This window comes from Musca autumnalis, unplaced genomic scaffold (genome assembly GCF_047663935.1).
Source record: "Musca autumnalis isolate F117 unplaced genomic scaffold, ASM4766393v1 scaffold_2, whole genome shotgun sequence".
Lineage (NCBI taxonomy): Eukaryota > Metazoa > Arthropoda > Insecta > Diptera > Muscidae > Musca > Musca autumnalis.
The window spans coordinates 209,934,213-209,946,235 of NW_027411755.1; the positions used below are offsets into that span (position 1 = coordinate 209,934,213).

General features: G+C 36.1%; 1 protein-coding gene across 1 annotated transcript; it reads right to left on the minus strand.

Annotated features, from left to right (window-relative positions):
• Positions 1–2,271: 2,271 nt before the first annotated feature.
• Positions 2,272–3,836, minus strand: LOC141395200 (retinoid-inducible serine carboxypeptidase-like). The gene is made up of 4 exons (XM_073970734.1): positions 3,704–3,836; positions 3,076–3,647; positions 2,673–3,015; positions 2,272–2,616 (listed from the first exon to the last, which is right to left on the minus strand). The coding sequence occupies exons 1-4, from the start codon at positions 3,756–3,758 to the stop codon at positions 2,321–2,323; spliced, it is 1,266 nt and encodes a 421-aa protein (XP_073826835.1). The 5' UTR covers positions 3,759–3,836; the 3' UTR covers positions 2,272–2,320.
• Positions 3,837–12,023: the final 8,187 nt, after the last annotated feature.

The window sequence follows — 12,023 nt, forward strand, 5'->3', positions numbered from 1 at the left end:
TCAAAAATATTATTTAAAAATACACTCGTTTTGCCCGAAAAAATACCTCAAAAATATTATTTAAAAATCCACGCCTTTTGCCCGAAAAAAATACCTAAAAAATATTATTTAAAAATCCACGCCTTTTGCCCGAAAAAAATACCTAAAAATATTATTTAAAAATCCACGCCTTTTGCCCGAAAAAAATACCTCAAAAATATTATTTAAAAATCCACGCCTTTTGCCCGAAAAAAAATACCTCAAAATATTATTTAAAAATCCATGCCTTTTGCCCGAAAAAAATACCTAAAAAATATTATTTAAAAATCCACGCCTTTTGCCCGAAAAAAATACCTAAAAAATATTATTTAAAAATCCACGCCTTTTGTCCGAAAAAATACCTAAAAAATATTATTTAAAAATCCACGCCTTTTGCCCGAAAAAAATACCTAAAAAATATTATTTAAAAATCCACGCCTTTTGCCCGAAAAAAATACCTAAAAATATTATTTAAAAATCCACGCCTTTTGCCCCAAAAAAATACCTCAAAAATATTATTTAAAAATCCACGCCTTTTGCCCCAAAAAAATACCTAAAAAATATTATTTAAAAATCCACGCCTTTTGCCCGAAAAAAATACCTCAAAATATTATTTAAAAATCCACGCCTTTTGCCCGAAAAAAATACCTCAAAAATATTATTTAAAAATCCACGCCTTTTGCCCCAAAAAAAATACCTCAAAAATATTATTTAAAAATCCACGCCTTTTGCCCCAAAAAAAATACCTAAAAAATATTATTTAAAAATCCACGCCTTTTGCCCGAAAAAAAATACCTCAAAATATTATTTAAAAATCCACGCCTTTTGCCCGAAAAAAATACCTCAAAAATATTATTTAAAAATCCACGCCTTTTGCCCGAAAAAAATACCTAAAAATATTATTTAAAAATCCACGCCTTTTGCCCGAAAAAAATACCTCAAAAATATTATTTAAAAATCCACGCCTTTTGCCCGAAAAAAAATACCTCAAAATATTATTTAAAAATCCATGCCTTTTGCCCGAAAAAAATACCTAAAAAATATTATTTAAAAATCCACGCCTTTTGCCCGAAAAAAATACCTAAAAAATATTATTTAAAAATCCACGCCTTTTGTCCGAAAAAATACCTAAAAAATATTATTTAAAAATCCACGCCTTTTGCCCGAAAAAAATACCTAAAAAATATTATTTAAAAATCCACGCCTTTTGCCCGAAAAAAATACCTAAAAATATTATTTAAAAATCCACGCCTTTTGCCCCAAAAAAATACCTCAAAAATATTATTTAAAAATCCACGCCTTTTGCCCCAAAAAAATACCTAAAAAATATTATTTAAAAATCCACGCCTTTTGCCCGAAAAAAATACCTCAAAATATTATTTAAAAATCCACGCCTTTTGCCCGAAAAAAATACCTCAAAAATATTATTTAAAAATCCACGCCTTTTGCCCCAAAAAAAATACCTCAAAAATATTATTTAAAAATCCACGACTTTTGCCCCAAAAAAAATACCTAAAAAATATTATTTAAAAATCCACGCCTTTTGCCCGAAAAAAAATACCTCAAAATATTATTTAAAAATCCACGCCTTTTGCCCGAAAAAAATACCTCAAAAATATTATTTAAAAATCCACGCGTTTTGCCCGAAAAAAATACCTCAAAAATATTATTTAAAAATCCACGCCTTTTGTCCGAAAAAATACCTAAAAAATATTATTTAAAAATCCACGCCTTTTGCCCGAAAAAAATACCTCAAAAATATTATTTAAAAATCCACGCCTTTTGCCCCAAAAAAAATACCTCAAAAATATTATTTAAAAATCCACGCCTTTTGCCCCAAAAAAAATACCTAAAAAATATTATTTAAAAATCCACGCCTTTTGCCCGAAAAAAAATACCTCAAAATATTATTTAAAAATCCACGCCTTTTGCCCGAAAAAAAATACCTCAAAATATTATTTAAAAATCCACGCCTTTTGCCCGAAAAAAATACCTCAAAAATATTATTTAAAAATCCACGCCTTTTGCCCGAAAAAAATACCTCAAAAATATTATTTAAAAATCCACGCCTTTTGCCCGAAAAAAATACCTCAAAAATATTATTTAAAAATTCACGGTTGTTGCCCGGAAAAGTACCTCAAAATTTTATTTAAAAATCTACGCCTTTTGCCCGAAAAATTACCTCAAAAATATTCACTAAAAATGCACGCTTATTGGTGTGAAGTGTCCTCAAAAATATTATTTAAAATCCACTTTTATTGCTGTAAAATTCACTCAAAACAATTATTTTTTATTATTTATTTTAACCATAAGTTGTTACTTTATTAAGAATATAGCTCATGGCTATCGGATTATCGGCTGGTATCATGTGACCTGCGCGATTAACCCAAAACATTGTTAAATTTCCACCACTTTTTTCATAAAGTTCCAAATTGTTATCAATACGAATGCCAATGCGTGGTGCTTCAGCATACTCTTGACGATAGATCCACTCTAATTTGTCAATCCAATTTACAGTCCCTGGAGTAGCGCAAATCAAATCCAATTGTCCAGATAAAACAGCAACTTTCAGATCGGTATTATTTAAAATGTTATTTACTGTAAAAAACCGGAAGATTAGTTTAATCTTCCGAAGCATTTCAAGGATGGCTTACCAATGTTTATAACTGGTCTAAAAAAATCACTTGCGTCATTCATAAAAACAAGAGATTTCTGAGATGACCACTTAACGTTTGAGGGTATACCTAAAGCCTTACTCACTGGTCCACGCATTAAAGACTTCAATATTAGATTGTGATTGGAAACCTGTTCGTCATCTTCTTCTTTGAGATATTTTAAAATATTGTGGAAGCTAACATTTTCGGTTACTTTCATGGTTATATGCGACGTATTCACATATTCCTTAAAAGCTTTATTCCATTTTTCATTTCGGGCATATTCTTCAATTCGATTAGTAGATTCCATTATCATATTGTAGCCATCTTTATCAACAATGCCCTAAGGGAAATGAATAGCACTTTCAATAAAAATTTCATAATTTTCTTCTTCTCTACTCACCATATTCAATAATAGTGGACCCCATGACATGACCGAATCGATGGGTGATGTCCATGGACTGCCAAGTGCCACCGATTTGAAGTTACTTCTCAATTCCCCACGTTCAATAGCATAGTATAGTTCCAACGCGAATTCCGGTGCCATTTTACCGCCATAACTTTGTGAAAAAATATGCAATGGCACATCTTCGAATTCCCTGTGTACCTCATAGAACTCCTTCATAAACGTTACCAAATCTTCAACAATTTCTTTATTTGTAGAGGGCAGCAATCTTATATCATCGACATGGGAAAATCCACTACCCAATGGACTGTCAATGAATAAAACATTCATCTGCTTTACCCAAGTCCAATTACGTTCATTTCCATTGACGTCTAGAGGTCCGATTTCATCAAAGTTACCTTTACCTGTGGCGGAAACTTCTGGACCACCTTGCAACCATATAGCCAAAGGGCGTTCGGTACAATTCGAAACATCAGCAGTGGTATAATACAGCCAATAAAACATACGTCCACCTGGGATGATTTCAACAAATCCCCAATCCTGTTCACCGGGTCCATAACCAGTTTTAGCTGAATATAATACAAGATAATATTATAAACGCTTATTGTATCAAAATACATCTTACCCCCCACTAAACTAATCCACAAGATGTGAATCAAAAAACCGCAAAAATTTTCCATTGCTCCAAACTTTTGCTTAACTTCCGAAACTCTTGATATATCAATTGCAGCCCATTGTGGATAAAACACAACTGATCTTCACTCATTTTCTAACATTGAAATAGTTTCAAGTTCAAATTAATCAGCTATTAGTTATCATTTGGCTTAGGAATGCTATAAGAAGAGTGCAACAATTAATGGGCGTACAATTGGGATGCAAGTTTGTTGTAAATAGGACAATTTCCACGCAAGAAGAGAATAAACAAGAACATCTGCAAATCTTTAAAAATCTTTAACATCTTTCAAAATTCATGCTTATTGGCCGAATAAGCAGATTAAAAAATATTATTTAAAAATCCAATTAATGACCGGAAAAGTAGTTAAAAAATATTCTTTAAAAATCCACGCTTAATGACCAGAAGAGCACTAAAAAATATTCTTTGAAAATTCACGCTTAATGGCCGAAAAAACAGTTAAAATTTTTTTTTTTTACAAATTAAAAACTATTTTATCATTTTGCTGCTTAGAACTACATACGATAAAAAGACTGCCAGATATATTTAATGGGCGTACATTTGGGATGAAGATTTTTTGCAAATAGGACAAATCTACACTAGATGAGAATAAACAATAACATCTGCAAATCTTTCAAAAATTATTGTTCACGCCGGATTTCCCTAACTGGCAACCCTAATTCTTTTTTTTTTATATTTGCATTCGACATCCCTAATTCTGCTCAGAGTTGTCTCTTGTAAAATCTCACTCTGAATTTTCTAACTAAATGTACGCTCTCTTTCTCACTTCGCAATATCTAATTGCCTTTGTAATTGCATTTTAATAAACACTTGTTACAAGAATCCCAACCAATATTAGGTCTGTCTGGTTACTTTTCCAGCAAGAATTGTCCAGCAAGAACTTTCTCAGAGAGTAAGGAGTTTTTATTCTCTTTTGCAGACACCTTCCCAGTAGGGCTGAGCAAAATGGAGAGAGAGGGAAATTTAAGAGAGAATTAATATTTAATTTTTCTTGATGTTTCATTACTTATTTCAAAATTTTTTTAACATTAATGCTGTCTAAAATCGTCCACAATGCAAATTATTAAAAAATGTAATTAAAAAAATTGCATAAATGTTTAATTATTCATGATTCGCAAAAATTAAGAGTATGTTTTCACAATTTGCCTGTGTGCTAGCACACATGCGAGCTCAGCCCTGCCTTCCCAGCAAAAACCAGCAAGCAATCAGCTGACTTACCAAAACAGAACAATTTGTCCGCCAATGAAGGAACCAAAGGAATCAAAAATGGTGTCTTTTATTAAAAATAAAAAAGAAAATGACCCAAAAAAGGATTTCCCATTTTGCAACTTTGTTCTCCAAAAAAGCAATACATTTAGGCTTGCTATTTCCGCAATAAAATTGTTTTTAATTTTCACAAACATAAATCGACGAAAAAATAAAAACAGATGCTTGATTGTTTTTAAGAAGAAGAAGAATTGCTAGTGCTTGCTAGAAGAAATTTGTCCAGCAAGAATTTGCAAGCTCTCAGTGAAAGAACTGTCAAAATGTCTCTCTCGAATCGCTCTCTTTTGCTGGTTTTTTGTGTTAACAGACGACTTCCAGCAACAATTGGTACAAGTTGTTACAAATTTTAGGGTAACCAGACAGACCTATTGTTGTCAATTCGGTAAGCGCTATTCAAATATCCAAATTTGAATACAAAATAAAGAACCTTTACAGTTCTTTCAAACAACTGATACGCCCGTGTTTTACTTTCTTTTTCTTCCCATCCTGCCAAAACTGCAAACGAGAGGAAAATATTTCGAATTCCAAGAAATATTTTCCTATCCACAGCACAGCGGTATGTCCAGCTTTTTATTCCGCAGAAATGCCCATTGGTCCTCATCGAACCGGATTTTATTGCTGTGCGATTTATTTCCTATTCATCCTCATAAATTTCATCCAGTTTTCATCCAAAAACAAGGTAAGTTTGTGCTTTTATTCTCCAAATACAATAGTGCATTTCAATTTCAAAGTGTCAAAATCCAAGTGCGTTTTGCCGTCGGCAAATTGATTTTTTCCTTTTTTCGTTTATTCGACGCACAGTGTTCCAATTTGCTTAATTAGTTTCACTTGTTTCTCTGTGCTAATTAACGTAAATTCATTTTCCAATTTTTCCATATTTTGAAGTGAATAATTTAATTAATATTTTCATTTATTTTATAATTGCAATTATTTGCATTTTATTTTCCATTTGCATTTATTTGTTTACAATTATAACATTACATTAGCTGTGTTCCTTTACTTACCTGAGGTTACCATTTTTACCATTTGTTACCATTTTTAACCTGCAAAGCGTTCCTTAACCCCGAAAAGTGGCAAAACTGGAAGCAATTTTTAAGAGAGTGAGAGAGGAGAGAGAACACATATGCCTTTCTCTTCTACCACAGGCTACCAGACAAATTTCTGCAGGTAAAAAATGGCAGAACTGATTTTTCAACTTTTGTTTGACGATTATTTCACAATGAACAAAAACGTGGACGAAAAACAGAAGAAAATGTCGAACGTTGACAAAACTAAATTAAAAACTGTGAAATAAAAGACGAAATTTGATTTTTTATGTTTCTTTTTGACACTGCTACCAGATCTACCATTTTTCCGTTCCTTTACTTTTCTGGTAAAAATGTTCATGAGAGAGCAATTTTGACAATTTTCTCTTTTACCACTCTTACCATTAAAAAAGTAAAGGAACAAAGCTATTTTTTATTTTCTCATTCGCGGCAGTGTGTTTCTCTCCTATTGATGTACACGCCTGCACGTTGTCGTAACAACAGAGAATAACGAATTCAAATGAGAGCCATGTCAGCAATTGTTCAACATAGGCACATTACTCTCCCATCAATTCTCTCTCATTTATTTTGGACATCAATGTTCTCTTCATATCGTTGTTCCATTATTTTTTCTCGCCGCGAGAATATTCCTATTCATTTCTATTGGTTTGTGTGTTTAGGCCAGAGCTGAGCAAAATCGAGAGAGAGTCAAAATTAAGGGAGAATTAATATTTAATTTTTCTTGATGTTTAATTACTTATTTCAACATTTTTAAACGTTGATGTTGTCTAAAATCGTCCACAATGCAAATTATTAAAAAATATAAATAAAAAATTGCATAAACTTTTAATTGTTTATGGTTCACAAAAAACTAAGAGTACGTTTTCTCAATTTGCCTGTGTGCATGGTACAATTAGAAAGGTAGATGCCTCAGCCCAGCTGATCGAATCTAAAACGTCAAAAAACTATGAATTCGCCATGAAAAATCAAAACAAAAAACCATATGATTCGGTAAGTAAGAGATAGCATGTCTACACTTTATAGATAAACACAAGCGATAAAAAGAGACAACAAGAGACCATTTGGCGAAAATTTTGACAGTTTACATTACAAAAAAAGTCGCTTTGTTGTAGCAATTCGCCGATGCATCTACCTTTCTAATTGTACCATGGAGAATAACAAATCCAAATGAGAGCCATGTCAGCCGTTGTTTAACAAAGGGACATTACTCTCTTTCATTTATTTTGGACATCAATGCAACAGTGATTGATCTTTCCTTTGCTCTTCGTTGATCTCCTTATTAAAAGTGTACCCTACAGCAAGCCCTTTTCTATGGTCGGACTGTAATTGGTTTGCGATATTATCGTATATTGACATATATACAGAAGTGGTGTATTGAGATACTTCCTCCCGCAAATTTATAGTACACCATATCGCCGCTAGGGGCGCTGATTATATACCAAAATATCTGAAAATTCTTAATATATCCAATATTTTTTCCATTTATTTCGTGATATTGGCTATTATTCCGCAGCCATTGGAGTTACTGTTCATCTCCACAAATCGCCGTCTCCTGTAGTACCTTTTTCTACCACTAGGTGTCGCCCTACAAATAAGAAATTACCTCAAAAACCTTGTTTTCTCGATTTTTCCCCATTTTTTTTTTGGAGTTTTCTAATTCTTTGAGATGTTATTCACTACTGGAGATTCAGTTGTTGTCTCGGATACATAGTGCTGCATTCCACCACTAGAGGTCGCTTTCTTTTGGAGAATTTTCTTATATATTACAAATTTTGGCCTACTTTTCCGAATAATTCCGAAATTTTCCAACATTTTCGGAATACTTTTACATAAGGGTGATACTTTTGTACCGTTTCGTGGTGTAGTGCTACCGGTCGCCGCTAGAGGTCGTCATTCCTGTAAGGAAATATCAACAAAAACGCGTTTTTCCATATTTTCCTCTACTTTTTCTAACTCCGGTGGAATTTTATCGCCCTTTTTTATGAGTACTTCTTCTTCCAACCAGAGAATACTACTCTGTCGTACTGTGGGCAGATAAAATTAAGCTGATTTTGCGCTCACAAGGTCGATTTTCCTGATCTCATTTAGAGTTTCTCAAATAAACGTTCAATTTCCCGTCACTCTTTGTCAATTGTTTCCAATTTAGAATGTCGTTGGATTCATTTATTCGCAATGCTGACCAGTTGGTTGCATTCAGTGCTGGAGTCGCTGACGGCACTATTCCGTTAACCTCCGCCCAGCTGCTAAAAATTCATATTTCCGAATTTAAAGCCTTGTGGCAACGAGCAAAATCGTCCTTTGAGCAATTCATGACCGAGCGAGCTAGTGAAGAGGGTGAAGAAGAGGATGGCCATGAAGAGGTAGCGTCCGAGAGGGACACGTTCCAGGCTAAGTACAATAGCACGTACTTGACTTATTGTGCCTGTCTAGCTAAGTTGTCTGAACTTTTGGAAAGTTTTCAACCACCTTCTGTTCCAATAACTTCCGAATCTCCATATTTACCCTCCAGTAGTCCCGTTCAAGATCATGGTCACTCCTTCCGCCTTCCTCCGTGCGACACTAAAGTCTTCAACGGAGATTATATGTCATGGCCTACATTCCGAGTCATGTTCACGGCTGTGTACATTAAAAACTCCAGTCTCAGTCCGGTCGAGCGTTTATTCCACTTAACGCAGAAGACAAGAGGTGAAGCCCGTGACATAGTCCAAAGATCGCCTTTGACTAATCAAGGTTTCCAATTAGCCTGGCAGAACTTATACGCTAGATTCGAAAACAAAAGAATTCTTGTGAATGGTCAGATCAAGGTTCTTTTTAATCTTCCTTTTATACAATCCAAATCTGCCTCTGCCTTAAAGTCAATGCCGCGAGATATTAATTCCTGTAGATCTGCGCTTTCATTGTACGATATCGATGTCAAGAGTTGGAATCCGATATTCGTAGTCCTGTGTTCCAACCGTCTTCCAGATTCAACTCTGACGTTGTGGGAGCAAGGTCTGACCGATAAAACGGCCATTCCAAAGTGGGAAGACCTTGATTCCTTTCTCACAAACCGGTATCTTACTCTTGAGTCCGTTTCCGAGATGCGCAACAACTCAAAGTCGGAGGACAATAAAGGGAAACCCCATTCTAATCCCAAAATTTCAAAGTTTAGTTCATTTCAGACTAATGTTTCTGTTCCAAAATGTCCTCTGTGAGCCAATTCCGCGCATATCCTTCGAAAATGTCCAAAGTTCATCGCAATGGACATCAACCAATGCTTATCCGAGGTTAAGAAGCAAGGGCTCTGCCTAAATTGCTTCTCTAAGACGCATCATGTACGTAATTGTTCCAGCAAGAACAATTGTTTCTAGTGTCAGAAGAGACACAACACTATGCTCCATGACAGTTCCGTGCATAGTCGTCCCTCCAATTATTCTTCCAACCCCAATAATAACTCAGCTCTGAGTGCTAGCTCTGTTCCTTTCACTCCTAATTCCGTACAGTCCACTAGTCCGGGGAACGGAGTTATCCACTCCTGCTTCACAACAAGCTCAAGAGGAGTTTTATTGGGGACTGCTCTGGTGCATGTGATTCACTCAGGTGTTTCATATCCAGCTCGTGTGCTTCTCGATTCCGGTTCACAAGGAGCCTTTGTTTCTGAAAAGTTCTTCAACCAATTGAAGCTTCCGTACCAGAGAACGAACGTGCAGATTTCCGGTCTCAACAATACCACTGCAGCTTCCATTCGAAAACTTTGCTCCAGATTTGAGAAGTCCGTTCAAGTTGAAGTTCAAGCATTTGTAGTGGCGCAATTATCTGGAAATCTCCCTTCGCAGACTCTGCCGACGTCTTTGTTCTCTCGTCTTCCTAACATCAAGCTTGCAGATCCGCATTTCCATAAATGTTCCACTATTGATCTGCTAGTAGGAGTTGATTTTATTCCTGAAATCATGCGATCCGGTGTGATGCATAATTTGTACGAATCCCTGATGGGCCTAGAGACCATCGTTGGATGGATTCTCACAGGTTCAATTCCCATCTCTTCTCCATCGTCCACTGTAGTCTCCAACTTCTGCGAGGTTTCTCCAAGGTTTACTTTCAATTCTGATCAATTCTGTGAGGAATTGGTTGTATCCACTACGACGAGGAACAAAGATGGCAGGTATGTCGTTCACCTTCTCTTCCAGGAAGGCTTTCCAGATGCAATTCGCCTAAAACAATCCCGTTCAAGCGCGGTCTCTCAATTTATCAGCAATGAGAGCGACTTACTCCAACACCCAAGCATTAAATTAGAGTATGATCAGGCCACTTGTTCCAGTAAAGACATTGAAACATGTTCTCTTAATCCCATATGTGGTCTGTTAGATTCTGATTTGTTGAATTATTGTCCTGGCAGTGTTACATATCCAGTTCTTCCACATACTAATTCCAATCCAAAGGAGCCCTCCATTTCCGAGAGGCTTCCTAATGCATCAGTTTCTCCATTCCAAGATGAGTTTCCTTCCGGCGTTACTCATGCACTTCCTGCACTTCATTGTTCCTATACTGAGCAGTCTAACATTTCCGCGAGGTCTGCTTATACATCCATTCTTCCAATTAGCAAGGATTTCCATTTTGGTGCTACTGGTCCAATCTTAGCGCTACATCGATCCAATCCAGAGGAGTCCTCCACTTCCGAGAAGCCTCCCTGTGTATCCATTCTTCCACTCCAGGATGAGTTTCCTTCCGGTGTTACTCATCCAGTTGCTGTGCTCCATGCTTCTAATCCAGAGAAGTCCTCCACTTCCGAGAGGGCTTCTTGTGCATCCATTGTACTATTCCAGGGTGAGTTTCCTTCCGATGTTACTCATCCAGTTCCTGTAATCCATGGTTCAAATCCAGAGGGGCCCTCCATTTCCGAGGGGTCCCCCAGTGTATCCATTAGTCAGTTCCTGAATGACTTCCATGTCGGTGTTAGTTATCCAGTTCTTGCTCCCCATGGTTACAATCCGAAGGAGCCCTCCCCATCCGAGAGGTCTCCTTGTGTTTCCATTATTCCGTTCCAGAACGTGAATTTTTCTGGCTTGATGGAGTATGATAAGACCATTTCCAAATACATTGGTCCGAGAGATACCATTTCAATTCGTGTGTATCATAACTCCATTCCGATACACATCTATTCCAAAGATACAACTCACATTCTCCACTGTTGGGAATGTGATAAACTAATTCCAGAATTTATTCTAGTTAAAGATACATTTCCGTTTCAGCCTTTGTGCTTGGAAAAGAATTATTCCTTACAGACAGTTGCCACTACTGCGAATAATCCGTCAAATACACATCGACTGGTTTCCATGTTGTATTTGTTTCTTTCCGGCAATGAGACTCCAAATATGAGTCTCTTGCGTGATACAAATTTTCCAAGCTATCCTCCAAAATTGAGGTCCATCCAAAACCACTTAATTATCCATATACCCAACATTCGTCACTCCAATCATACTCCATCGCAGATAATTCATTTTAGCAACCACCTAGGTGATATAATCCAAGAATTCCAGTTACAAACCGGCACATTGCTTGTCGTTTGTAACTCGTACTGGGCTATTCTGATTTTCCATAAACGAGGCCGAATTCCAATTCCTGATGCAAGCAGAACACGGCGTGATGTATGTACTTTGTTGTACACATTCATATGAAGCTGCAATCCGGTTCGAACCACTTGCTAAAAGTTTGTTACCATCAGCTAGGTGTTCATTCCGAGTACCTTCACCGACTCCAGATTTGATCAAGGATCGTAACCATTGCTGTTATTCTCGATACTCTGATATACAGTTTGTCGGCTCCATTCAACGTCTGAGAACCTCGCTTATTATTCCTTTCTACCTGCGAATATCCACTCACCTGGGTTTTTCCAAAGTAAGTGTTGCGCCAGTGGAAACGTTGTCCATTCCAAATATTATTCACGCGTTGATTCCATTCAA

What these genes read in the sequence shown, in the direction of transcription:
- LOC141395200 (XM_073970734.1), bottom strand. Translation starts at nt 3,758, where the DNA reads ATGGAAAATTTTTGCGGTTTTTTGATTCACATCTTGTGGATTAGTTTA. An exon ending in GTGGATTAGTTTAGTGGGGG is followed by an intron (nt 3,648 to 3,703) that starts GTAAGATGTATT and finishes TATTATATTCAG; the next exon opens with CTAAAACTGGTTATGGACCC. An exon ending in TAGACCAGTTATAAACATTG is followed by an intron (nt 2,617 to 2,672) that starts GTAAGCCATCCT and finishes GGTTTTTTACAG; the next exon opens with TAAATAACATTTTAAATAAT.